The sequence below is a fragment of the Ooceraea biroi genome, chromosome 2, assembly GCF_003672135.1.
Source record: "Ooceraea biroi isolate clonal line C1 chromosome 2, Obir_v5.4, whole genome shotgun sequence".
Classification (NCBI taxonomy): Eukaryota; Metazoa; Arthropoda; class Insecta; order Hymenoptera; family Formicidae; genus Ooceraea; species Ooceraea biroi.
Window position 1 is genome coordinate 8,930,461 of NC_039507.1, and position 24,639 is coordinate 8,955,099.

The 24,639-nt window shown below is 39.1% G+C and overlaps 1 protein-coding gene across 2 annotated transcripts; it reads right to left on the reverse strand.

Moving 5' to 3' along the window:
- Window positions 1-975: 975 nt before the first annotated feature.
- On the reverse strand, window positions 976-24,537 carry LOC105276835 (fatty acyl-CoA reductase wat). 2 transcript variants are annotated; one of them, XM_026975376.1, is made up of 9 exons: window positions 21,322-24,537; window positions 8,389-8,730; window positions 7,273-7,521; window positions 5,624-5,769; window positions 5,427-5,536; window positions 4,919-5,114; window positions 4,158-4,409; window positions 3,404-3,661; window positions 976-3,001 (listed from the first exon to the last, which is right to left on the reverse strand). In XM_026975376.1, exons 2-9 carry the CDS (start codon window positions 8,707-8,709, stop codon window positions 2,893-2,895), a joined length of 1,641 nt encoding a protein of 546 aa, XP_026831177.1. In that variant the 5' UTR covers window positions 8,710-8,730; window positions 21,322-24,537; the 3' UTR covers window positions 976-2,892. The 2 variants fall into 2 exon arrangements, with proteins under 2 accessions (XP_026831177.1, XP_026831178.1); XM_026975377.1 differs by having other exon boundaries at window positions 21,087-24,537.
- Window positions 24,538-24,639: the final 102 nt, after the last annotated feature.

Here is a 24,639-nt window from a genome sequence, read left to right on the forward strand (position 1 = left end):
GCAGATTGGCAACAGATTACTGCAGAAGTTGATAGCAAATTGGCATCCGTTATGTCCGCATTAGGATAGTGATCTGCCAGCAGAGCCTGCTAACAGACTCTGACAGCAGATTGGCGGCAGAAACCGAGCAGGATCTGTTAACATTTGACGGCAGATTGACAGCAGAAACCGAACAGAATCTGCAGCTTTTGGCCATTCATATTTACGATATATTAAAGCATGTGTTTACTTTTAACACACTATAAATTGCCATTTTATATTACCATGTGTTAAAAGAACGCATTTGTTTGTTCGTTAAATTAAAGTACATTTGGCTTGATGTGTCTTTCTGACAGTTCGTTGCATAATCTCTCTCTTATTGTTAATTTATTCTAATCCGAAGTCCGAATTTTGCTTTCGAACTTGAGATTGCTCGTGGCGCGCGTGAACTACATGGACGCTGTCCATGGGAGCCTCTGTGCCGCGAGTGCAGAAATTTTCAGAAAAATTAATATTATCGTGCCAAGGCGCGTATATTAACTTATATAACTGTTAGGCTAAATCTTAACATCGAGTAAGAACTCGACGTGTGCACCGCATAGCGGTGCGGAGCGAAAACACGTATTCATAGCCGTGTAAATTTGAATACTGTCAAAAGCTGCAGATCCTGTTCGGTTTCTGCTGCCAATCTGCCGTTAGATTCCGCGCGCGCAGATCTCGCGCGGTTTCTGCTGCCAATCTGCCGTTAGATTCCGCGCGCGCAAATCTTGCTCGGTTTCTGTCGACAATCCGACTTCAAGCCATGTTTACAGATTCTGCTCGGTTTCTGCCGCCAATCTGTTCTTAGATTTTGTGAGCAAGCTCTGTTACATTTCTGGCACCAATTTGTCGAATTAATCGTTAATAACAACTTCTGTATCAAATTTGTTGTCTTTTGGCTGGCAATAGTTGATAACAGATAGTTAGCATCATCTGCTTTCGGCAGACTTGGCTATCTGGGTATATATACAACAATATTTATTTTACAAAATCTTATACATGAATTTCTTACAACAAACAGTATAAGAGATAAAAATATACTTATAACAAAAACGATTAACGTTACTTCGACGCTCGCATATTATATGTATTGTTTCACGCATCTCTCTCATTTCGTGCCCGTAATTACATATCCTGTTAAATTTAGGATTTAATTAAATTACAGTATACTTTACAAACGCATATAAAAAAGTATTAAGAAAGTACAAATCATTATTCAGCGCCTGCTTTACGTTGCATTTGTCCAACGGAAGTTCACAGGAATGAACTTTCACAAATGCTCGCGATGCGCGCATGTATTCTGTTCGTTATCATCGTATGCAATGTTTCATCACCAATCTTTCAAACAGAAAAATATTATTATGTAATCAAATCCTGTAAATCAAATAGCTCGTTAGGTGATAAGAGCGTGATCGTAGTACTGAATTTGCACGAAGGACGTAGATTTCAATTCTCTTAAAAGCCAATATTTTTTTGCTCTCTTAGAAACCAATATAATTGTGATGCAATCTTAATGATCTTTAAATTAAGGGAAACTAAGAATAGAAGAAAAGAGTATTCCTAACAAACAACGTATCAATAATTGTTTTAGCGGGCCTGCTGCTACCTGTCGATTATGGAGATAAACGCCGTGTCTCAACATTCGTTATGTATATTTTGCCACATACCCGTATATTGTCACGGTTGCGATATACATACGCGTTATCGCGTTGTACGTGTCTAGATTATCATACGTGTTGCATATACAATTATAATATCGTAACTGTTAACAAGATACGCTTTCTCTCAGCATCTGAGAGCCCTTTGGTTCGCTCGTACTTCGTGTGTATCTAAATCTTTACAACAGTAAAAACAAGATACGATGAATGCGTATGAATCACCGCGGGTACGCGTTATTTCTCTCTACGCGGGCTAACGCGTACTCGCCAATTATTTCTTTCCTCGCCGAATCGATCGTTGCGCGCACGCGAAATGCTGATTCGTGAAATAAGTACAAACAGGTAAGCGTAAATTCCGTCGGGTTGCAAATTATTAAAAGCTTATTTACCGACTCCCCCCGATCGCTCTTTCGTCGAGAAACAATTTCATCGACTCATTGTATTATTTAGATGATTCATCGTTATTAAGAAATTAACATGAAGGATTTCGATAGATATTTTCAAATTAATTATACAAGAGAATTTAGCAGATAAGCGAAAGAACGAGTTGGCATACACGTTTCAATTTATCTCTCAAAGCCTGATAAGTGTCTTTGCTGAAACATTTTTATTATTTCTTCATTCATTATGTGGATAATTTCCGTACGAATGAAAACTGAAGAAGCATGGGAGAAAAATATATCACTTAAAACTTTTACTTTAAATCCAAGTAATTGTTGCGATCGTCGCTATGTTGTAAAAAATAACATTTCATCTTACATCGTCTCATGTAAGAAAAATTTACTTGATGTAGCGCAATGTTGAGCATATCCTTCGCACACGCTGCAAGGCATAATCGTCGAATTCTGCGACCTACTTTGGAATCTACGAATCTACTTTGGGAAACAAGGTGTATGGTTTTTACACTTTTACGCGAACGCGAACCATTGTCCCTCCTCTCCAATGTTCTACTTTTTCTCTCTACCATATATATATATATATAAATGTTCCTGCTACGTAAAGGTATCCTATCCTGTATACAATATCGCACTACAATATCGTACAGACTCGAGTTGCGAATTAATCCTTCCATTTCGTTCCTTCGAGATTCCCCGCTTCTCTAAGAAATTCGGTCGCGCTTCTTTCTTACGAACGAGACATCAACCTCTGTCACCTATATCTGTCTCCAAAATGCTGGATCCTGGATTTCCAGCCTCGTCTACTCACACCGTTCCTATCACAGTTCCAAGCTGAAGAAACTGAAGAGGGTGGATATAGTCGACCAGGACAACTTGATGGCGATGTAAGCTAGGATGATTTTCAGTGCTTGATGGCACCAGTATAATCTGTAATATGAATTTTCCGAGTTAAGGTTTTGTAGATTTCGAGCTAAACAATTCACCTACAAAAATAGCTAGAGGAGAAAGGAATTTTTTACGATAAATCTAGATATGAATGAAAAATTCAACACATTTGCTACAGAAACATGCTTTATATAAAAGCATAAAATTGAAGTGGATAGACAGAAAAATATAAAGAGCTACCAAACGTATAAAATCTTGAATGGAAGAGCTTTATAAAATTGAGATTTTGGAATTCGAAGATAAATCCTAGCATTGACATTGAAAAGACAAATATCAAGACAAACAAGGTAGAGTTAAGCAATAAAAACATCCGTTATAAAAACACGGCGAGCTACGAATGAAAATGAGATTGCTTTTCAAGGATTAATCGAGAAGATCTTGTACCTTTGCCATTTAACGCGTGCCTGATGGAGGGTGTCCAAGGGATCCTTGATGAGATATAGCCTTATGCCGAGAATATACGTCTCAAAATATACATTCCAGTCGACATCCCGCACGTCGCAATAGAAATGTTGGCGGTCCTTGAACGTAAGCTTCGCCAGTAACGCATGCAATCGATCATTAGTAAACATCCATTCTTGCGTGGCGAAATAATTCAGCACGTCCATGAATTTGTGTATCTTCTTGTAAACCTTAAGCAACCTTAGACAGACAATTCACATTACACAATCGATTGCATAATATAAGATTTATTATGTAAATACAGAAATCAAGAAAGATAATAATTACATAAAATAATATAATAACATGAATAAACTAATATTATGTATTATATAATATAATAATAATAATAATAATAGAAAACTTATTATCTGATTAAAACATCTTTTTATATAATTATTTTATATAATTATTTCAAATCACTGAATTGAAATTAATTAGTACTACATTATTTATTTCAAAAATTATATAAAGAATATATATCTATTATATTTTATTTATGAGTATTATCGTGTAAGTAAAATCTCTTCGTGTTTTCTTTTAGACTATTAATTTCAAGCAAATTTACATTTATTAATTTACATTTGCTATTAATTTGCATATATTCGAAACATAAATTATTTTCGGGAATGTTATTTATATTAAAAAACTCTCGCTTCTTTGAATTCTTTGTGCGAATAATGTCGTTGATCGTTACCTCGGTTGCTTTCCCATGCAAACAGTCGCGGTGTCAACGAGTAGAGCCGGGAACAAGTGCCAAAAGTATACGAAGAAAAGATGAACTATCCTGTGCTTATTGTTCCTGAAGCTGTAGTACCAGACTGCTCGGGTGGAAGGAATGTCAAGACCATACTTTGATGACATTTCCTTCAACTCGTCGTAAGTTATGGGATTGTCCTTGGATACGTAGTTGTAAATTGGAATGTCGCCATGTGATTTGTTATTCACCCTGCAACGATGATGCAACGTTTTATGATGACGTTTTCACATTTACGGCCGTCGCGAAATTATTAAATTCAAATAACCACTGGTACTTATACATTACGATTCGCGCGATTAAACAATGAAGAAAAAAATAGAGGTGATAAAACATCGATTTTGATATTTGGACTTTGGCAAATCAAAGTTAAATAGTTTTGAATGAATCATACGTCGAATTAAACCTGTTTGTTTGCAACATCGTTATGCAGCGTGGCTTTTAAAATATATTATGTATTTGAATTAAAATTAATTGATTAATTGTCAGAAGCCTCTGGCCTCTGGATGATTTAAAGGAAAACTGAAATGTTTGTTGTGCCTTGAAAAATTAGACTATTATTTTATATATTAATTTAGAATATTTAATGCGACCAAATAATTTAAACTTTTGTTCAATCGTTTATTCCATTGCTGATTAATTTGTAATAACAAATCGTAATGATGTAGAGTGGAGAGAGACAATCAGAGAATGATGAATACCTTCGAATGTCTGCTACATCCCACGCAGTTGCGATTAAGGCATTGACTGTCAAATCGGCAGGCACCACGTTTGCGTGTACCGAACCATCACAATGGATCGATCGTAGCAATCCGGTCCCAGCGCCAGCGGCAACACCTGTTGGGCCATACATATTGTCGATCCAACCACGCAGCGGCTCTCGATACGTTGAGATTACTACAAGATCACAAAATATTTATAAAGATGTGATTCAGAGATATTTTTCTCCTGAACTTGGTAGACTTGATAGATTATACGTTATTATAATTAATATATATATAATTATATTTTTGTCATTATAATACGATTGTATTTAAAATTTCCTTTCATCGAAGAAATTACTCAGAATTTTTCAAGAATTTTCCTCTCTGCATTTACATTGCTTGACAAAAATGGAATGAATAAAAATATATTATTAAAGATAATTTTTGATGTCAGAATGTATTTTCAATATAAATATATTGTAAAATAAAAAAAACGTATACGAACCAATGGCGGGACGAAAGATGCCGACCGGCAAGTCGTCACCATGCTTCTTTATCGCATTTTCTGCGACTGCTTTTGTGTAGGTATAAGTATTCGGCCATTTTCCTAATAATCTGTAAACAAGAAAAGGAAAATTTTTCTCTCGCTTTTTCTTTGAGCATACGCATCAGAAATTGGAAAGCGGAAAGGAGTCCACGTACTGCGGAGTGATGTCTTCAGCCAACTTGTCCTCCACGCATTCCATTAGCGCGATTAGCTTGTCGGAATCCATTGGTGAGTCGTAAAACTTCTCCTCGATCATGTTTTGCGGGCAATTTGCATACGCGGTCGATACATGCACGAAAGACTGAGAGAAATTGTATAAAATGACAATTGCGTTTGAGTTTAAGTTACATGTGTAGTAGAAACGTCGAGTGCGGCAAGAAATTCAACTAATAATCATCTTCGACTTTCCCATACAGCACAGAAGCTTGCACCAACATTGCAGCAACGTTGCAACGTTGCAAATTGCAATGCAACAGTACAAAGACGTTGCAGAGATATATATCCGCAAAATACCAGCACACTTCTAGCAACATGACATTAATATTTCGGAAACATTGCACGATCAAAATTTGTAATTAATTACAAATTTACTATTAATTATAATTCATTTTATTAAAACATTGGAGTCTTCCTATCCTAACGAGATTCGTCCAAATCTATTCGACCAATGATGTGTGTGATGACCAGAATCTGAGCTCGGTAATATATGCGCATGCGGTGTTTGTCTCTTTCGACTATCTAAAGAACATGGTGGTTGTACGACGCGAGCATCATTCTAAAAGAAAGTCGTTACGTAAAAGAAAAAGGTAAGTACTTTTTTATAATATTATGTCTAATTATAGCACTTGTGTGCTGTTAAAATCTTGTATCTATTAATTAATTATAATAGAGAATCACTCTGTTTGCCTATCTCACGGTTTATATCACTATAACCTCAAAATTATGGAAATTCATTCGAAAACTGCATATTAATAGTTGTAATATTTTTAATAACTTTTTCTGTTATAGAAGCTGTTCGCGAAATACACAATCATGCCACTGATGCAGAAATTGCTGAATGCATTTCCAAGTGGCTTGCTCAAGCTCCGGTTAGGATTGAGAGATCAAAGTATGTGATTTTACATATAATTCTATACATACTTGCAGTATGTATATTTTTATGTAATTTTATGCTAATGTATGAATTTTAATTCCTATTTTATTTTTACAGGCAACATACAAACAAAAACGAAGAAGATTCAATTATTTAATTGAAGGAAAAATATTTTAACATAATTAAAGGAAAAATAATATCTCAAGAAGAGGATTTTTAAGTTTTTTTTTTGTAAAGAACAGTTACTTTTTTATAACAAAAATAGAGAAAATGTTTATTTCATTTTTTATTACTATTGTTATATTACATATAATTGTCTATTTATGTTAATAAATAAAAATATTTAAAGTATATAATAATGAATAATTATAATTATTGCAAATTCATTACATTGCAATATTATTGTGACGTTTCGTTGCAATGTTCCGAAAAGCGGACATTTTCACATTCCTGCAATCCCATAGCAATGCTGCAGAAACATTTCGCAGTGAATTTGCAATGTTGCTACGTTGCGGTGGAAGATTCCTGCAATATATATGCAATCTTTTCGTGCTGTATGGGTTGTGTGCGTGTGCGTTGTTAGTCAAAATTAAATGGAAAACGTTAAAATTTTAGAAAAAATTTCGCTCATTCGGACAAATAATTAGATAAGTATGAAAGATGCATTTCACATGTAGATTTGAAGTTGTTTGGAAGAGCATTTAAGCATACCTTGAGATTCGCGATCTCCTTGCAGAGATTCAGGATGTCTCTCGTGCTTCTAACATTGATCGGTACCGCCAGCTTCAGCTTCTCGTCGAATCTGACCGTGGCTGCGACGTGGAAGACGATGGAAACTTCACGAATAATGGTCGCACGATCTTGCGAGGACATCCCGAGACTCGGTTGGCTGCAGTCTCCTGCGACGGCGACAATCTGATGGCGAAACTTTGGTTGCTCGTCCTTAAGCTTCACAAAAAGCTACACGCAAATTGGAATAATTAAAAAAGTTAATTCATAATTCATAATCCATAACACAGTTCAACAAAAAAAAAACACCGTGGCGAGACTAGTTCTTTCTTATAGTTTTTCGCTGAACACGAATCCGGTTTCCAAATTGCTTCATCACGTCACAATTTTGAGAAAGTTGCAATTAAAGTTACAAAAAAGGGCTGTTTTGACAAACTTCATCATTTTATAGCTATAAAATGTGACGTGCTGGAGAAATTTAATTGCAATCGAAATAAAGTACGTTGACTTTCAACCCTCAAAAAGAATTTTTGGTGTCGGTTATGGTTCATAAGATATCCATGGTTAAATGTGGCTGCACGTCACATTTTGTAGCTATAACATGATGAAGTCCGTCAAAATAGCCCTCAAATTTCAATTTCTCAAAATTGTGACGTGATGGAGCAATTTGGAAATCGGATTCGTGTTCCGTGTCCAAAAAACTATAAGAAACGTTTAGTCTCGTTCCGGTATTCGAAAAAATGTCATTTTTTGTTGAACTGTGCAATTAGCTATGTAAATGAAAACGAATATTAGCTTATGATTATTACTTCATTGATATTCTGGTATGTACCAATATTAATTATCCATTATTAAAATAAGTCATATTTACTTAATAAACAGGAGAAGTTTTTATTTTCCTGTTTTACAAATTACATTTATAGAAAGATAAAAATAACTATCGAAAAATATAATTTATGAAAAGATAGTTCAAACCAGAATTTATATTTATAGCACATTTATGATTAAGAGAATTCAGGAAAACTAAATCTATGAGAATCTCCCATTTTCAAGTATCATCGCGAAAAGCTCTAAGACAGAATCTTCCAAGACACTCACCGGGTCATCGAAGATCTCCTCGGTGCGCTGATGCACGTCCTTGCCCTTCTTCGGGCGCACCAGCAGGTAGATCGACACCACGCCGGGACACGTTCTCAGGATCTTCTCGATCAGCAGCTTGCCCATGAAGCCGGTACCGCCAGTGATGAAGATGCTCTGACCGTAGTAGAACTCCTGGATCGGCGAGAGCTTCTCGTTGATCGGCTTTTCCGCCGACGTGCGCTCTGTCGGCGTGCATTCTGCGGGTGGTTCCGGTATGCAGTTCGATTCGACGACGGCCACTTCCTGGCCGTCGACTCGGTCCAGCAGTACTTCCACCATCTCTGCGATGGATCGGTGTACCTGCAACACGAGGGAAGCGCGCGTCTACAATGCGACGAGTACCGTACCGTTGGTTCACGGCTTTACGGCCAATTCGTATTCGCGACCGGACGCGTTACGAGCTGTCGCGTCGAATTTAAAGATGACACTCTTCCTTTACCGCAAGTCGCCACCGCGACTGATTAGCCGATTTGCGTCGGTCGTGTCTCTTTATTGTATCGCCGATACGTAGACGAGGGGAGATACGCGGACGTCACGATCCCCCGCCCCTGATGATCGTCCGAAGATCGGAATTTACAAAATATCTAGTTTTTTGTATCCGTCGCGAGACCGAGCGATTGCGAGAACGCACTGTTTGGAGAACGTCTGTTTACTTTGCTGTAATAAAAAAATTGTCAAGATATTGTCAAATGTGTGATGTCATACTTATAAATGACATATAATACTTTTATAATACCTTATGATTGAAAATAAAATATTGATTAGCCACAGTACTGTGCAGAACGAATATAGTTCGATGACGCAAGTGCACGTACATGTATTTCGCAAATAAACTGTTTCCAGAGTGCTTGTCAATTTGCTTTTTTTCGAAAGAACACGCGTCTTGAGGATCCTGATGCAATAAGCTTCTCTTGTCGACGAAGTAGTTGTCCGAAAAGAGAAACGTGCTCCAACACCCCCTCCTCCCCCCGTCAGGCTCAATCAAATCCAACAACGCGAATACTTATCACCGGAATAATTCGCAATGCTCGAAAACTGTTGATTGGCTCGCTGCTAATCAGTACTTTGATCTTTCGAGAGACTTCGAGTTTTTACTATGGAAATCTCGATGTGTCACTCGGCGCGGCTCTTGTGCAACGTCGTCATTGGTACTCCGGTTCGCCGAATGTACATACTGTGCCGTTTGCGGGAGAACAAATATTGCATATATTGCAGGTATCCTCGCCCACGAAGAGGCAGCCGTCGGCGTTTACCTCTTGCGCACGGAGAACACCCCGTCAGGGAGGGCATTTTTCTTCCCGGCCACGTGTGAAGAAAAGCAAATATCTTCTCGATGAAGGACATCGAGTTCCTCGCGGGCGAGTCCTATTCCGTCACGGCGGAACGTGCGGGCACGTTTGTACAAGGCTCCACGGCTCGCATTCGCGTCAACGACAACGCATTTACGCCGTGTGTATGTATGTACATTCCGTCTCTCCTCAGCAGAGGGAGATGTTTGTTGAGTCAAGAGCTCTTTCCGATTCGTATCGAATACCGCGTACAAATCAGTCGAAGCTGATTAACGCGACGAACTGTCGACGATTGGCGACCTGACGAAGATGTTTGTCGCGGCATGAAAAATTAAACGTGCCGAGGTCGATGGCGTCGATTTTTCATCGCGTCGATCGAACAAAAGCGACTTCCCGCGTACGTATTCGTCACAGATAGACCTTCGCTTGCGATGACGAAGAGGAAAATCAGCATGCTGCAACGCCCCATCAATCTCAACTTTTTCCTCCAGTTGCAGCGTTTTCAACGTTTTATTTTCGCGATATAAATTCCCGGATTTGCCCCTCGCGTGAATAATGCATCGGCAAGACCGAGACGTCTTCGCGAGACCGCTTGAGCAATGAGCATCCCCTCGCGTAGCCGCGAGAAAAAAACTGGAAGGCAGCAAGAAAGAAGAATTCATTATATTCACGAAAAAAATAATGTCTCGATCGTTTGTCAGCGGACCTGTCGAGATCTGTGTTTGTTCAAGGGCCGCAGATCTCTTTCCGCGAAGCATCGCCTCGAGTGCCAATAAGCAAGACTCTTTTTCAGAGAGTCCTCTCGAGGGTTTCCCTGTAGTTTCTCCAGCTACTCGTGACGTAAAGGCCTAGAGTCTTTCCGTGAAGGTGAAATTAAATCTAACTTGTTGCACAAACACGGTTTATCTCGCAGGATCGCACCAGATGCGATTCTTTAGCGCGTGTAATGAATCAGACGCTCAGTTAGAAGGAATTACCCATACAGCACGCAAAGATTGCATATATATTGCAGGAATCTTCCACCGCAACGTAGCAACATTGCAAATTCACTGCGAAATGTTTCTGCAGCATTGCTATGGGATTGCAGGAATGTGAAAATGTCCGCTTTTCGGAACATTGCAACGAAACGTCACAATAATATTGCAATGTAATGAATTTGCAATAATTATAATTATTCATTATTATATACTTTAAATATTTTTATTTATTAACATAAATAGACAATTATATGTAATATAACAATAGTAATAAAAAATGAAATAAACATTTTCTCTATTTTTGTTATAAAAAAGTAACTGTTCTTTACAAAAAAAAAACTTAAAAATCCTCTTCTTGAGATATTATTTTTCCTTTAATTATGTTAAAATATTTTTCCTTCAATTAAATAATTGAATCTTCTTCGTTTTTGTTTGTATGTTGCCTGTAAAAATAAAATAGGAATTAAAATTCATACATTAGCATAAAATTACATAAAAATATACATACTGCAAGTATGTATAGAATTATATGTAAAATCACATACTTTGATCTCTCAATCCTAACCGGAGCTTGAGCAAGCCACTTGGAAATGCATTCAGCAATTTCTGCATCAGTGGCATGATTGTGTATTTCGCGAACAGCTTCTATAACAGAAAAAGTTATTAAAAATATTACAACTATTAATATGCAGTTTTCGAATGAATTTCCATAATTTTGAGGTTATAGTGATATAAACCGTGAGATAGGCAAACAGAGTGATTCTCTATTATAATTAATTAATAGATACAAGATTTTAACAGCACACAAGTGCTATAATTAGACATAATATTATAAAAAAGTACTTACCTTTTTCTTTTACGTAACGACTTTCTTTTAGAATGATGCTCGCGTCGTACAACCACCATGTTCTTTAGATAGTCGAAAGAGACAAACACCGCATGCGCATATATTACCGAGCTCAGATTCTGGTCATCACACACATCATTGGTCGAATAGATTTGGACGAATCTCGTTAGGATAGGAAGACTCCAATGTTTTAATAAAATGAATTATAATTAATAGTAAATTTGTAATTAATTACAAATTTTGATTGTGCAATGTTTCCGAAATATTAATGTCATGTTGCTAGAAGTGTGCTGGTATTTTGCGGATATATATCTCCGCAATGTCTTTGTACTGTTGCATTGCAATTTGCAACGTTGCAACGTTGCTGCAATGTTGGTGCAAGCTTCTGTGCTGTATGGGTAAAGGAATGAGCGGTTGAAGGAGTCTCTTTTCGAGCACCTCCCGGAGGAAGTGCGGCTTCGGAATGGCGGTCGCGGGAGAAACGCAACAAAAACGCGACGAAATCTTTTCTGCCATCGTGAGCGTTCTCCGTCGCGAATCATTTCACCTCGTAACGCGGCGTGACATAACGGTAGCACCGGGAGGATTGTGCAATGTTGATTCCGAGTGACCGACTAAACATTTCGACACTTTTCGGTCTTACATTATGGCAGTTCACGACGTCACCGCGCGCTGACATTCGACATAATATATACATTATTAATCGCTTTTTGCAAGCGACGCAATTTCGCGAGTGATGGCCGCACGTCAAATTTTATGTACGAGGTAAACATTTGGGGTGAAACATGTGTGTTCCGGTGTGTCATCATCGCACGGAATTATTTTACTATTGATTCCAAAGATTGAATTAAGTGAAGGCCGCATCAATGAACCTTCTTGAACTTTGCGCGCGAAGGCGTATCGGAATAATATGTAATAAAAGAAGTCCTTCGAATCTGCCTCTATATCCCACTAACGCGTAAAATATTCCGTCATCCCGGCGAACCAAACTTCTCGTTCGCAGCGGAGTAAATATGCCGAGACCGATTAAGCTCTTACAATTAGCAAGGATACCGAAGAGCTGGCTGTTGTTCTGCTCGAACTCAAAGGATCTGATTTCGTAAGCGTCGAGTACGTCAGCGAGAGGCGCGAACAATAGGGTACACAAAAACTCCGGATGGCTATTTATAATTCTCGCACTTGTCATCGTGCACGGTGCTAAAGCTACCGGGTTGACCGGGGTTGAATCAATCGTTTTGATAACGAAGCGACGAAGCAACCGGCGTAAGGTGTGTGTGCACGTAGTAAAATCAGATGATTATTCAGATGCAGGCTGCGTAGTCGCGTGCATTCACGCGCATTCATTTCAAAACGATTGCTTCTGCTTTTACTTTCCGCTAAGTGCGTTTCACTTTCGTCCGTACGATCCGCAAGGACGGCGCAGAGAGAAAGAAAGGGGGTAAAGGGGAGGGGCGGCGGAAGAGAGAAAAAATAATTAATGTAAAATATACGTCTGGTGGTCAAGACTGGCGCGCATGTATAATAGAGGTCTAGATTGAATTAGTTAGACCGGTTTCCTTGATTCCGGATCCTTGACCGATCCTGAATTATGATTCTGTCTACTCCACGTTGGCCCTGAGAGGACGACGATCGCGCGCGGGGATTAACGTCGAGCGATTAATTACAACGAGTGGGTGAGCGGGCGAGCGACCAAGTCGTCGTACGCGTACCAGAAACTCCAGGTGAAAGTCGATCGTGAACTTCGGTGCTTCTCTCTTGACGAGCAAATAAGAGCTCGTATTACGAACAGCCGTGTTCGTCGGGGGATCGCATAGGTGTAATGACGAAATGAAAAGAAAGCTCGCACCTGGAGGCGCTCAAGGTAGCGGGCCGCGCCGGAAAGCCTCCTAGAAATCAGAGATACCCTCTTTTATTACGCCTCGTCGAGAGTGCACGAACTCTTTCTTGAACGATTTCCATATTTGCAGGAGAAACTATTTTTAATTAAGTGTGGACCGCGTTGTTAAAAAATGAAAGTTAAAAAGTAAAAGATGAAATATTCATGTGAATAACTATTTGCAAGAAGTCTAAGGTAAAACATTGTGTAAACAATGTTTCCGTATTGCGTTATGTGTATGCATGTATGTAATAAATGTGCATGCACACATGATTGAATTAAAATAAAATATGATAGAAAATATTATATTTTATATTAATTTAATTTCTATTTTATATTAATTTAATAATCTTTAGACAGAATAAATATGCGCGAGAGCAATGGATTATCTCTCTGTTCCCTTCCCCGTGTTCCCAACCGTGATGTAATGCACTTGGACTACGGATACGGCAGTTACCAAAATTCCACAGCATCCTTGTACCATGACGGATCTAAACGTACACAACCGGTTTCATCGCGCTTCGAATGGAAAGAGCTCGTACAATTTCGACGGATACGCGTCAAAGGCGGCTCCTTACTTTCTCCGACTGTCCGGGGCCGTCCGCGGCCATCGGACCCCGGGAATCCGAATGAGGGGCCCACGGCCTATTCCCGTATATATCCCCATATCCACGTCGAATAATATCGTTGAACCAGCGGTGAATATATGGGAAGTCCCCAGGAAGCATGTTCCATCTCCACCGTTGAAAATCATAAATATTAAACTCGAGGCTAAGGATAATGTCACAGCCGTTTTGCAGCCGCGTCGAGTTATCTGCCGCACGAATGCGGGATATTCTAGGAATATCGTCGGATTATAATCGCGCCGCAATCGCCAAGTCGATTTCTTCCTCAGAAGGGGAGAATATTTTAACTTCAGTTTCCTTATTTTAATTTCCTTCACGAGAGGCATTGCACGTTGGCAGGCCTCCGAGAGACCCGGTGAAATTTTTGTCGGGCGAGATCAATTCGACGACCGTGCTGAGCAGACGAGAAACCTGCGGTTTCCGGCGAGAGACAGCCGAGAGGATATCTCTATACTCCCGAGCGAGCGCAAATACGCAGCTTCGCGGCGCGCTAACGCGCAATTCCTCGTCAGAGACGAACCGGTGTTAATTGTCCGCGGTAACTCCCGCGTATTTTCCTACTTGACCAAATATTGCACGGCTGTGTCGGTTATCGATGTACTTAGGCGTTAAACATTGCCTCGATACGACTGAAGGATGCATTGTGATCGACGCCCTTCCGCTCTTTTATCTGCGATTTTTCTCGCCTGCGCGTGCCAAAATGTATTATTCTAAGTAATAAATGTATTATATGATATACGATATATTACTTCATTAATAACAAGCAGTTCTTTCTTAAGAGACATATCTTGCATCCACCATCGTCGATTAAATTTCAAATCAAGAGTTTTTAAAACCAAATTTAAAATATCGAATAATAGCACACGAAGTACTAATCTGGTTGGTTATTTTCGACGTTATGATAATTGGTGCTATTGTAAGAAATTTGCATGTAGGTAGATACATCAATGATCAGAATCTTCTGTCAGGTTTGAGTGTCCTCTAAAATGTATAAATGCGAAATGCAAATATTTGTAATATGTATAGCGTGTTCGTTTTAAGATAAAAATCATATTCAAAAGGACAAAATCGCATTGTTCGAAGAAAAAAAAGATTTATACACAATAAAAAAATCGATATATATGTATATAATATATTACACAATGCAAATATTATATAATGCATATTTATGCGCTATGAACAATTTATCTCCATAGATGAATATGTATAACAGACTGACTCACTCTGACAATTATAATAAAGATTAGGTATGTATAAAAGAAACAAATCACTTAAAAATCTATAATGATATTCAAACGAATATAAATACAAAAATTATTCGCACAACGTGCAAAATTCTTTACAAAAAAGAGCAATCATGGGCGCAAGTATCCGGCTCACTCGCCGGATATTAAAACACTTCAGCATTCCACCAATTTCAAAGACTCTCGTTCACGTGATCCTCCCAAGACCCGCCGGAGGCATCGATGACGACTCGCGTTCTCGCCAGTCGGTCTAGGCTCACTTTCCAAGCGCGGAAGGAGGTCGTGCGAGCCGATGTGTTTGCGTAGCGCGTTCGGGCGAGTGCTCGCCAGGAGAAAAGACGCGGGAGAAGAAAGAACTCTCCCCTCGGCCCGCGCATTTTGCACGCCTTTTCGTTCCTTTCCTCCGGTCTCTTTTTTTCTCCGGCTCCATCGAAAAATGGAGCCAGCTCTCGACGCTGTCAGCTGGCGGCGAGAGAGTCAGTCACGGCTTCCGCGTCGGGGCGACTATTCTAATGCCGACTTATAGGCGTATCGGGCTCATTACGAGCCAACGCGGAAGACTCGCGATCGCGGCACGGCATGGCGCGGCGCAACACATTACGCAAACGCCCGAGAAAGATTCCACTTGCACAACGCGCTCGCGCGTTATTACGCTCACGTAACTTTATAAGCGACACACGACACATTTATAATCGCCACCATGGGACGCCCGATACGCGCGCGCGCGTCGCTTTTATAATGCCTTTATAACACCGATTACGAGCTCACTAAGGAGAGCCGCGCGGGAAAACCCTCAGCCTCTCGCGGGACCACGCGAAGGTTGATCCCCAGAGAGAGAACGATCGCCGGCGAGCCGGCTCCGAGAGGATTCAGAATGATCCTTTCAAGGTTCCGCGGGCTAACGAACCCATTAAGGGGGACGGTGGAATGAAGTGAATAATAAATTATGATGATGAATAAAGATAAGATTTGTTACTCGTGTAAGATTGTTGCGCAATTGCAATCGCGGTGGTGTAAAATGTTGGATTCTTGCGCGAAATGTTGATAGTTTTGGAATTTTGGAAGTTATCAAATTTTGGGATTTTTGTAATTTAATCTTAAAAGTTGCTCTCTCTTCCTTACAGAATTCTTATAGAATTTTCTTATAGAATTGTTAATTTAATCTTTTGTTAAAGATAAAAAAAGAATATTTGTTAGATATATTCGTGCATTATTATTAATAAAGAATAATTGATACATGCCCTTCCCCATAGCTTCCTAATAAGGAAGCAATATCATTCCGAAGGAATTAATAAAGCCTGATTAGCGAATTTTCCACGAAATTGCGAGAAATCGTGACATAAACAGGAAGAAGTTCACCCGATCGCACTTAGGTAACGGATACTTAGATAACTGTAATTTCGCGATAATTAACCAGCGTTATTTCTACTCTGAAGCTTAATACTCCGATTATGCATATAATAGCGTCATTTATTATTTCTGATCGTTCTTTGTACCGAGGAAGTATCACTACCGATCCTTGATGAGCTTTAAACAACAGCTCTGCGCCATCGTAACTAACAACAACGCGATGATACGTAATCGTAATTGGATGCTGAAAGCCCTCGGCTAATAATAAGCCTCGCCAATTCTCGCGCAGTTTCGTTAAATGATTTAATATCGGCGAGACTGGGCTCGTCACGATTCTCGATAGATAAAAAAACCGTTGAACGCTTCCGCATCCTGTATTGTATACGCGCAAATAAATTTACATAGCCTTGCAAGAGAGAGAGAGAGAGAGAGAGAGAAACGGAGGCTACGGCTTCTTTGTGTTACTTCATGCATTTATTATATTTGCATCTCAGCGCCATCGATTCCGCGGAGATGCAAATTAACGTTTATGCATCCCAACCGATGCACCGGATTGCCGGAGGGGAATCGCGCGGCGTGACTGATGTCGAAGTAATTGTCAAATACGCATCAATCTTAGTCAACAGATAAATAAACGCGCGTACAAGTGCCTCTCTCTTTCTCTCTCTTTCTTTATGATTTTCCGGGATGCCGCCGCGCGTAATCAAGCGCGAGGACCTCGTCCCATCCCCCGCATGTGTCGAGAACACATCAAGCTTCTCTAGTAAATAATTAACGGCACAGTTTGCGTAACGTCGACCAAAATCAATCGGGAGAAAGTGCGGGAGATTGGTCGCAATTAATAGTAACGTAAATCAATACCATGGAGCGGAAACGTACATGCAATCTCATAGCGTGTGCGCGCGCGTGTGTGCGTTGTGCTCCGTCGAATTTCGTAACGTACAGGAAAAAAGGAGCCTAGACTTCAGCCGTGTCTCGCTCTCCGAGGAAGATATTTGTGTGACGAGGACCCTGTTCCTCACGATATTTTCCGCTTGAGAAACACCTGCAGAAATCATCGCGTTTTGCGCAGCGCGCGAACGCGATAACGGTACGGCACGCGGATGCTGCGAACGTTCGTTGATCTCCTAACGGTGCGTTCCATTTTTCCTCCGTGCATCAGGGTCATAGACACAAATCCGCAGGTCACCGTACTAACTGCGTACTAATGACTCGATTGCAGCTCGATTCGGGTCTTTGCTTAATGACGTTTGTAACGAGCAAACCTACGTGCATTTCGAACGCATGAGAAAGTACGTGAAAGTGCAATCAGGCGAACAATTATTGCGCGCTGTCTTTCTATGACGTGCGTTCAGTTCCGCATCATCCTGAAGCAAAAATATGAAGCGGAGTGGTGAAAGAATTTGATGGCTAGATGACTGATGAAGATAACAAAAAATCGCGTTCATGAGATATTTCTTTCTCTTCAATCTCTCCTTTTCTCTTCGAACAGGCAATTAAGTCAGATTTTTAGTAACTCGCGTTATTTTCTGAATTTTTTATGTGCAAATTTGAAATTTATATTTCTATACAATTTCAGCGCTGCTTGCTCAACAAACAATGATTAATCATTCAATTATGGAATTGAATTCTTTCTTTCGTTGAATCCTTGAATACAACCTTGCATTAATTAATTCGGATCATAAAACAGGTGAATTGCGTGAGATCTTAACGTGCGAATTAGGTTTTGTGATAATAATTTTGGGTTGCGAAGTTACACGTTCTTTTTCTATTGTAAATCTTAATTGTAATCTCTCTTGGCCCGCTATTTCTGAGTTTCTCTTTGAAAGTCTCTTGAAAGCTAAGGAATCTGACAGATCACTCACCATACCACTTACGTAACAAAAAGAGTGACCATACCACTTACGAGTTAATCTTGCCTTCTCAATTACGACTTGAGATCCGCTATCATTGTCATTATTGATTCATTTGTCATTGGCGTTCTTGATCTAACAATCATTAAGAAAATCAAGATGTACATATATCATACGCGCGATTAAATCATAACGTATAACGCGATAAATCGTAATTACTAATAGGCGATATTAATAACAATGTAACCATCTTGCGAGCCTTTATGCAAATGAAGAAGTGTATGCGTATGTGTGTATCTCCTTATATAAATCGTGGAAACCGGTCGATTTCTCGTAGTAGTCGACGCGAAGAAAGGAGAAACACCATAAATGCGTCTCGAATTGCCCGAGGTAAATGATGTCGTCAGATTATTAGACTTGCTCGGTATCGCCTTTCAATTTGATCGTTTAAAATGCATCTCGCGTGGAACCGATCTCTCGCGTACAGACTATTATATTTTCATACTCAAAAATAGCAACAACAAAATAAGAACTCTGATGGATATACGATCATCAGATATACGGTTATCTGATGTTTCTTAACGTATAATTATTTCTTCTATTTCCATTTCTTCCTTACTTCTTCCGGTCTCTGATGTAAATATAATAAACAGGGTAAGAGAACTACCCGCTCGTGGCACTGCAATTTGCAATTATTATTACATAATAATCGATGTTGTAGGTTCGAAAGATTTCACATGTTCGAACAAGTGAACTTAATGAGTGCAAAAGATCTGCGCATTTAGCACGGCGATGATAATCACATAGAAGGTAGAAAAAGCAGTGCAATCGTCTTGATATCTCTCTACGCGTTACACACATTTGACTAAAAGCCAAGTAAAAGTTGAAACTGAAAGTAAGACAGTTACACTCAGCCGATTACATTGACAGTTGTTTTGATAGAGGCATGGATAATTGCGAAATTGACGTAAGTTGACACGTGTGTCTTTAAAAATTTTCAAACCGAAACAATTACGTTATAAGAAAAAATAAATTTTATGCATCTTCACTTCTCTTATCACAAAAAGATATCTATGTGTAAAATTCAATATTTGTGATTCCTAATATTATCGCCTTATAAATTCTCATTATTGTTCAAGGAATAAAAAGCAATCGTAATAAAAATAATATCTTTTTGGCACTAAAAGAACAATATCTAATTGGATTGGACAAAAATATCTCTCTTTTAAATATGATTTAAATTTATATAAAAAATAGAAAAACAGCAAGTGAGTCCGCAAGTCTACAGTGACGAGCACAGTCCGATTGGACATTAATTAAGAAGAATTAATAAATTGGAAATTATTGAGTTTTGACAAATTCAATCGGGTGTTTAAGATTCGCGCGTAATATCGTTGCGACTTGTAATTATTAACTTTGACGTACGTTTAATATTTGATTTTTTACTTCGCCGCTTCTGTATCCCATAATTTTCGTGTTAGATCACTGTTATTGGTGCTCGAGTAGTTGCTCGAGCAACCGGAACACGGAGCGGTCCCCTCTTATGCTCAAACTGACGTTAACCGTTGTCCAAACGGTGCGCAACATAAAAAAAAGCGTTTATATGCGAAAACGAACGAAGATACGTGACACAAGAAACTTGTCAGCAAGAATTCCCAGGATAGAAGCGAAAGAATTAAAGGGCATTTTCAAAACTGGTTTCTTGCGGACGTGACTGTCCGTATGCGATCGACCGTATGTAATCGATACGGCGACGATGATATAATCATTAAAACTTGATCAATTCGTCTTATAAGTTATAATTAATTAATTCGTCAGGTTCTTACGATAAACGCATAAATAAAAATGTTTATTAAAATATTTTATTTTTATTAAAATAATATATTTAAATATACTACAAATATATGTATAGAATTTATTTATTTCTTTTCTTTTTCTTTCTAAAAAAGAAGTTGAGATAGTTTAATTATTCAGGCATAAATTATGCAATTTTTTTATCGATCAAGATTTATCAATCAAGAATTATTATAATTTACTTCAGCTTTTCTATAAATATATACGTTTGACATTCACTTGACATATGTAACGCTTAACATCTGCAAAAGTTATCTAAGTACTTGTTAAGTACTCGCAGATATGTTTAATTTTGTAAAATTATAAATTTTTAATTTATATTATATATTAAAATGCAACAAAAAATTATTGGATAAATTAATATTTGAGAAGAGAGAAAAAAGGAAAATAAAAGAATACAAACAAAATTATAATAAATTTGACTACTGTTTGTCGAAATAAAAGAGGAATAGTGCATTGGTAACTCAAACGACGAAAAATGAAAAAAAACGTGCTATGTAATGTAACGTTTAAATACTGCTTTTTCAACTCGCGACTTTTAATCGGAGAATTTTTCCGAGTTTTCATCATCTGATTGTCAACCACTTTCCGTCGATATAAATCTTCAAATTTCAAAATCAGATCAAATGTAAAAACTAAGAAAGCGAAAGGAACTCTATCGCATCGAATACAAACCAATGCAATATTTAAATAAAAAAAACGACGTGAAATTTTGTATTAATCACGAAACGTCGACTTACTCACGCCGCTCTGCCAGGAGACCTTTCAACCCCTTCAACCCCTGCACTCTCGCACACCCGTAAACGCAGAAGGGCGACGTGGAGAACGCGCGGAGGTTCTTGGGGGCTCAAGACGCTGTATGACGAACGAATTACGACTGGAAAAACGCGCGTCGCGGATCCGCTGCGACGGTCGAGCGGCCTGGACGTGTCTCGCGTGTCGATCAGCCGATCAGTTTGATCGATTTTCACTTACCTGATAGGATGACGCCGAGGGACGATTGGCGACGAGGATGGTAGGGTTCTCGAAGCTCAACGATGACGATTAAAATGATCAGACGGACGTTTCGCGCTGGTGGTCGACCAAGTGAGCAACCTGGACGTGGACGTGGACACCGGCAGGTATCGGCGCGTGCTTATAACTTTCTCCTCGCGCGCGGGTACGGATCCGTCGATCTTCTTTTCTGCCCCGCCGACTTTTCACGAGTAAAACGGACCGCATTTTGTCGGTCCGGTTGAGCCGCCGGTCTTGGCTCTTCCCACCTCCTCGTTGGTGCCCCTTCCTCGACGGCGCCTCTCCTGACGTCGCTCTCCTCGCGTACGTGCACCTCCCTTGCCACTTATGTCATCTTCGATTCATCAGTCTATTCATCGAACGTCCTTCAATTTCATTCCTCGAACGGTTGGTCCAGCTGGTCTTGTAGAGATGAACAGGAATTCCCAGAGTTGTCGAGGAACGCTGGGGGTGGAGGGTAGTGCACGAGTATCCTGCACAGGCGACTTCCTCGATAATCCTCGAGGGGGTGAATAAAATAATATTTTTCTTCGTCCTTCATAACATTTTCTTCAGAGATTTTTGCGATGAATAATAGAACATGTGGCGTAGAATAGTCGGAGTTAATTTGTCTTCAACGCGGAAAAACCATATTTACCTTCGAGACACGGAGACGACATTTGAATAATTCACGTATTTAAAGTTCAGCCCCTGCAAGACGCACATGTGTCGATGTGCGGGTAAAACTGAAATACTTCTAAAATGACTTTTCGACATAAAACGAGTTTATTGTCGTGGAACGAGAGCGATCCCTCGACGGTCGATTGTTAAATTCACGCAGGTGTATTTAGAGGCCGATTACTTTCGAAACCGTTTCTGTCGTTAAAAGTTCTCGCGTGCGCATGGTAACGTTCAAATTCGTTCTTACATCTTCGAAGTAAAAGAACGAGATCTTTTTGCAACTGACAGGAATCACATGTAACATAACGGAAATGTAACGTGAAGGTTCCCGCAAGGTTCCACCGTTGCGACTATTATCGCACTATGTATTGTAAAGGTTTCATTGAGGTAATATTATCTGATCCTTGATCAGTTTGATCCGGCCTTGATCTAATATTTTTTTGACATCAACGATATGTGAGATCCATGATTTCTCAATGAGAAATTATGAAATTATGAGAATAGCATTGAGCTCCGGTTTTCCGGCTTTGTAGAACATAAATTTGTTGTAGTGATCATTATCAGGATCGTTCTAATTGCACCGACGTAGATCCAGCGTGATTTCTCCGGCATGATTTATTCTCTTGTATGTCACAAAGAGAAGAAGCAATTGCACGGCTATTGGTTGTGCCTGGTACCGAATATTTTGACTGATCGCGGTTAATCGAACAAGTGACGGGGATTAGAGTAAAAAAGTTTTCATCTGATCAAGAGTGGTGAACCACAACTGGGTGACCTAAATAGTGAAGCCGAATTACCTGCGGGTTCTCGGTAGACCAGTTTCGAAAAGATATTGACACACGGTCGCAATAGAGCAAGGAGATCAAAATGGAACATGAAAAAATATCTATTACATGCTCGCAATTACATTAACATAATGTTACGTAATGTAAAAAAATGTTTTGCACTTTTGTGCATGTTCGTTTTTTCATGTTTTCAGACTCTCGACGTCCGAGTGACCGCAATTCTTTTTAACCGTTTTATAAACTCTTTACGTCATGTGCTCCTTTCATGTCATCTCGTATCGTATTATCCTTAAAAAATCACGAGAAAGATGCGCAAAGAAACAGATTTTCGCAGATTTTTACTGAACATGGCGCGTGATATTTTGATTTCTGCAAAAATCAAACCGCGAACGTTACATGATAAGATGCAAGTAAGCGCAATACTGACACATATATTTTGACCTCATAATGCAAAAAACTAGTACATACAGAAGTTAAATAAAAAAAATACAAGTATTAATTATATAACGTGGAAAAGAGTTATTGAATATGATAATGTAAATGATAATGTAAATTCTCTGATCGTTGTAATATTTATATATAAAAAAAATTCATATTTCTTGTGATACTAGGTATCCATGAGAAATGATTTCGATGTGCATTCCTACATGTCATTCATGCGTTCACAAAACCTCGAGTGACGTAATAATTTCTTTCATCGTCCCTACATACCTTTTATTTTTTAATTCATTTTTTAAAGATAGATTTATTAGCGCAATTCGACGTATACACGCGTATACAGCGTCTATCATTATTGTTTTTCTCTTTTCTGATTGTTATCGCAAATCCACCGATCGGATGATCGACGGCGATCGGTATTATTCGCTCGTATAATTTATTTCACACGGAAATAATCCAGCGTGAACTGTGGTCCATAGTTCGATACCTAATACGTGTATCTTACGTCCGACTCGAATACTTCGAATAGCTTTTATTTATATAGCTGATAATACTGTGATCGTCACTTTCACGACGGGCGTGCATGCATGAGTGAGTATTCTCGTTATGTGGCATTCTTCGCCTGATGGATAGTGACGCGACGTTTCGGTAAATAATATTTACTAAATATGCAGTGGGAGTCTTATTTTTTCCTCCTTTTTTTCTTCCAGACTGAGATCTCCGAGAGATCGTCGGTCAAAATGCCGTTTCATTTCTCCATAATTACAAGGACACTTAAATATTTAAAGCAAGGCACGTTGTGGTAGTACCGAGAAAATCGCTGCACGCCGCGCCTTTCCCGCGATCGCGATTGCCGTCCCGGAAGCGGCTCCTTGACAATCGTTGCTCGCGATTACCGGTGTGCAAAGAGAATAACAGACTTAGATACGTATGTATGTACAGTCGTAGACAACGTGTGTATTCTATTGATTATAAGGTTTAGCACGCTATACCTTTCTAATTCAATGCACATATAACTGTTTTTGCCTTAAACGACGAGCGAGTTTGCTTCAGTGTATATCGATTTCTTTTAGACCTACTTTTCCCTTTTTTCTCCGCCAAATCAACCTCGCAGGATGCAATGAAAATTGAATTCTGGATGGTGTCGCTGCTTCGACACTTCTGTCAATAATTTGTGAATCGCGTTTTTTCATAGTGCCGCTCGCTATTTGTTACTTCACTTAGGTATATATATATATTTTATATATATACAGGGTGTCCCGGGTTTTAACCGACAAACTGCGGGAGCATATTCTACTAGTGGAAATAAGAAAAAATTCTTATATCGAGTTTGCTTAGAAATGCTTTATTACAAAGTTATAAACCAATATTGAAAAGAAATATCAGATAAGTAACA

Coding starts and splice junctions, on each gene's coding strand:
- LOC105276835 (XM_026975376.1), bottom strand. CDS start 8,709: ATGGTGGAAGTACTGCTGGACCGAGTCGACGGCCAGGAAGTGGCCGTC. Junction 5,115..5,426: donor CATCTTTCGTCCCGCCATTG/GTTCGTATACGT, acceptor GTGATCTTGTAG/TAATCTCAACGTATCGAGAG. Junction 3,662..4,157: donor TGCATGGGAAAGCAACCGAG/GTAACGATCAAC, acceptor TGTCTGTCTAAG/GTTGCTTAAGGTTTACAAGA.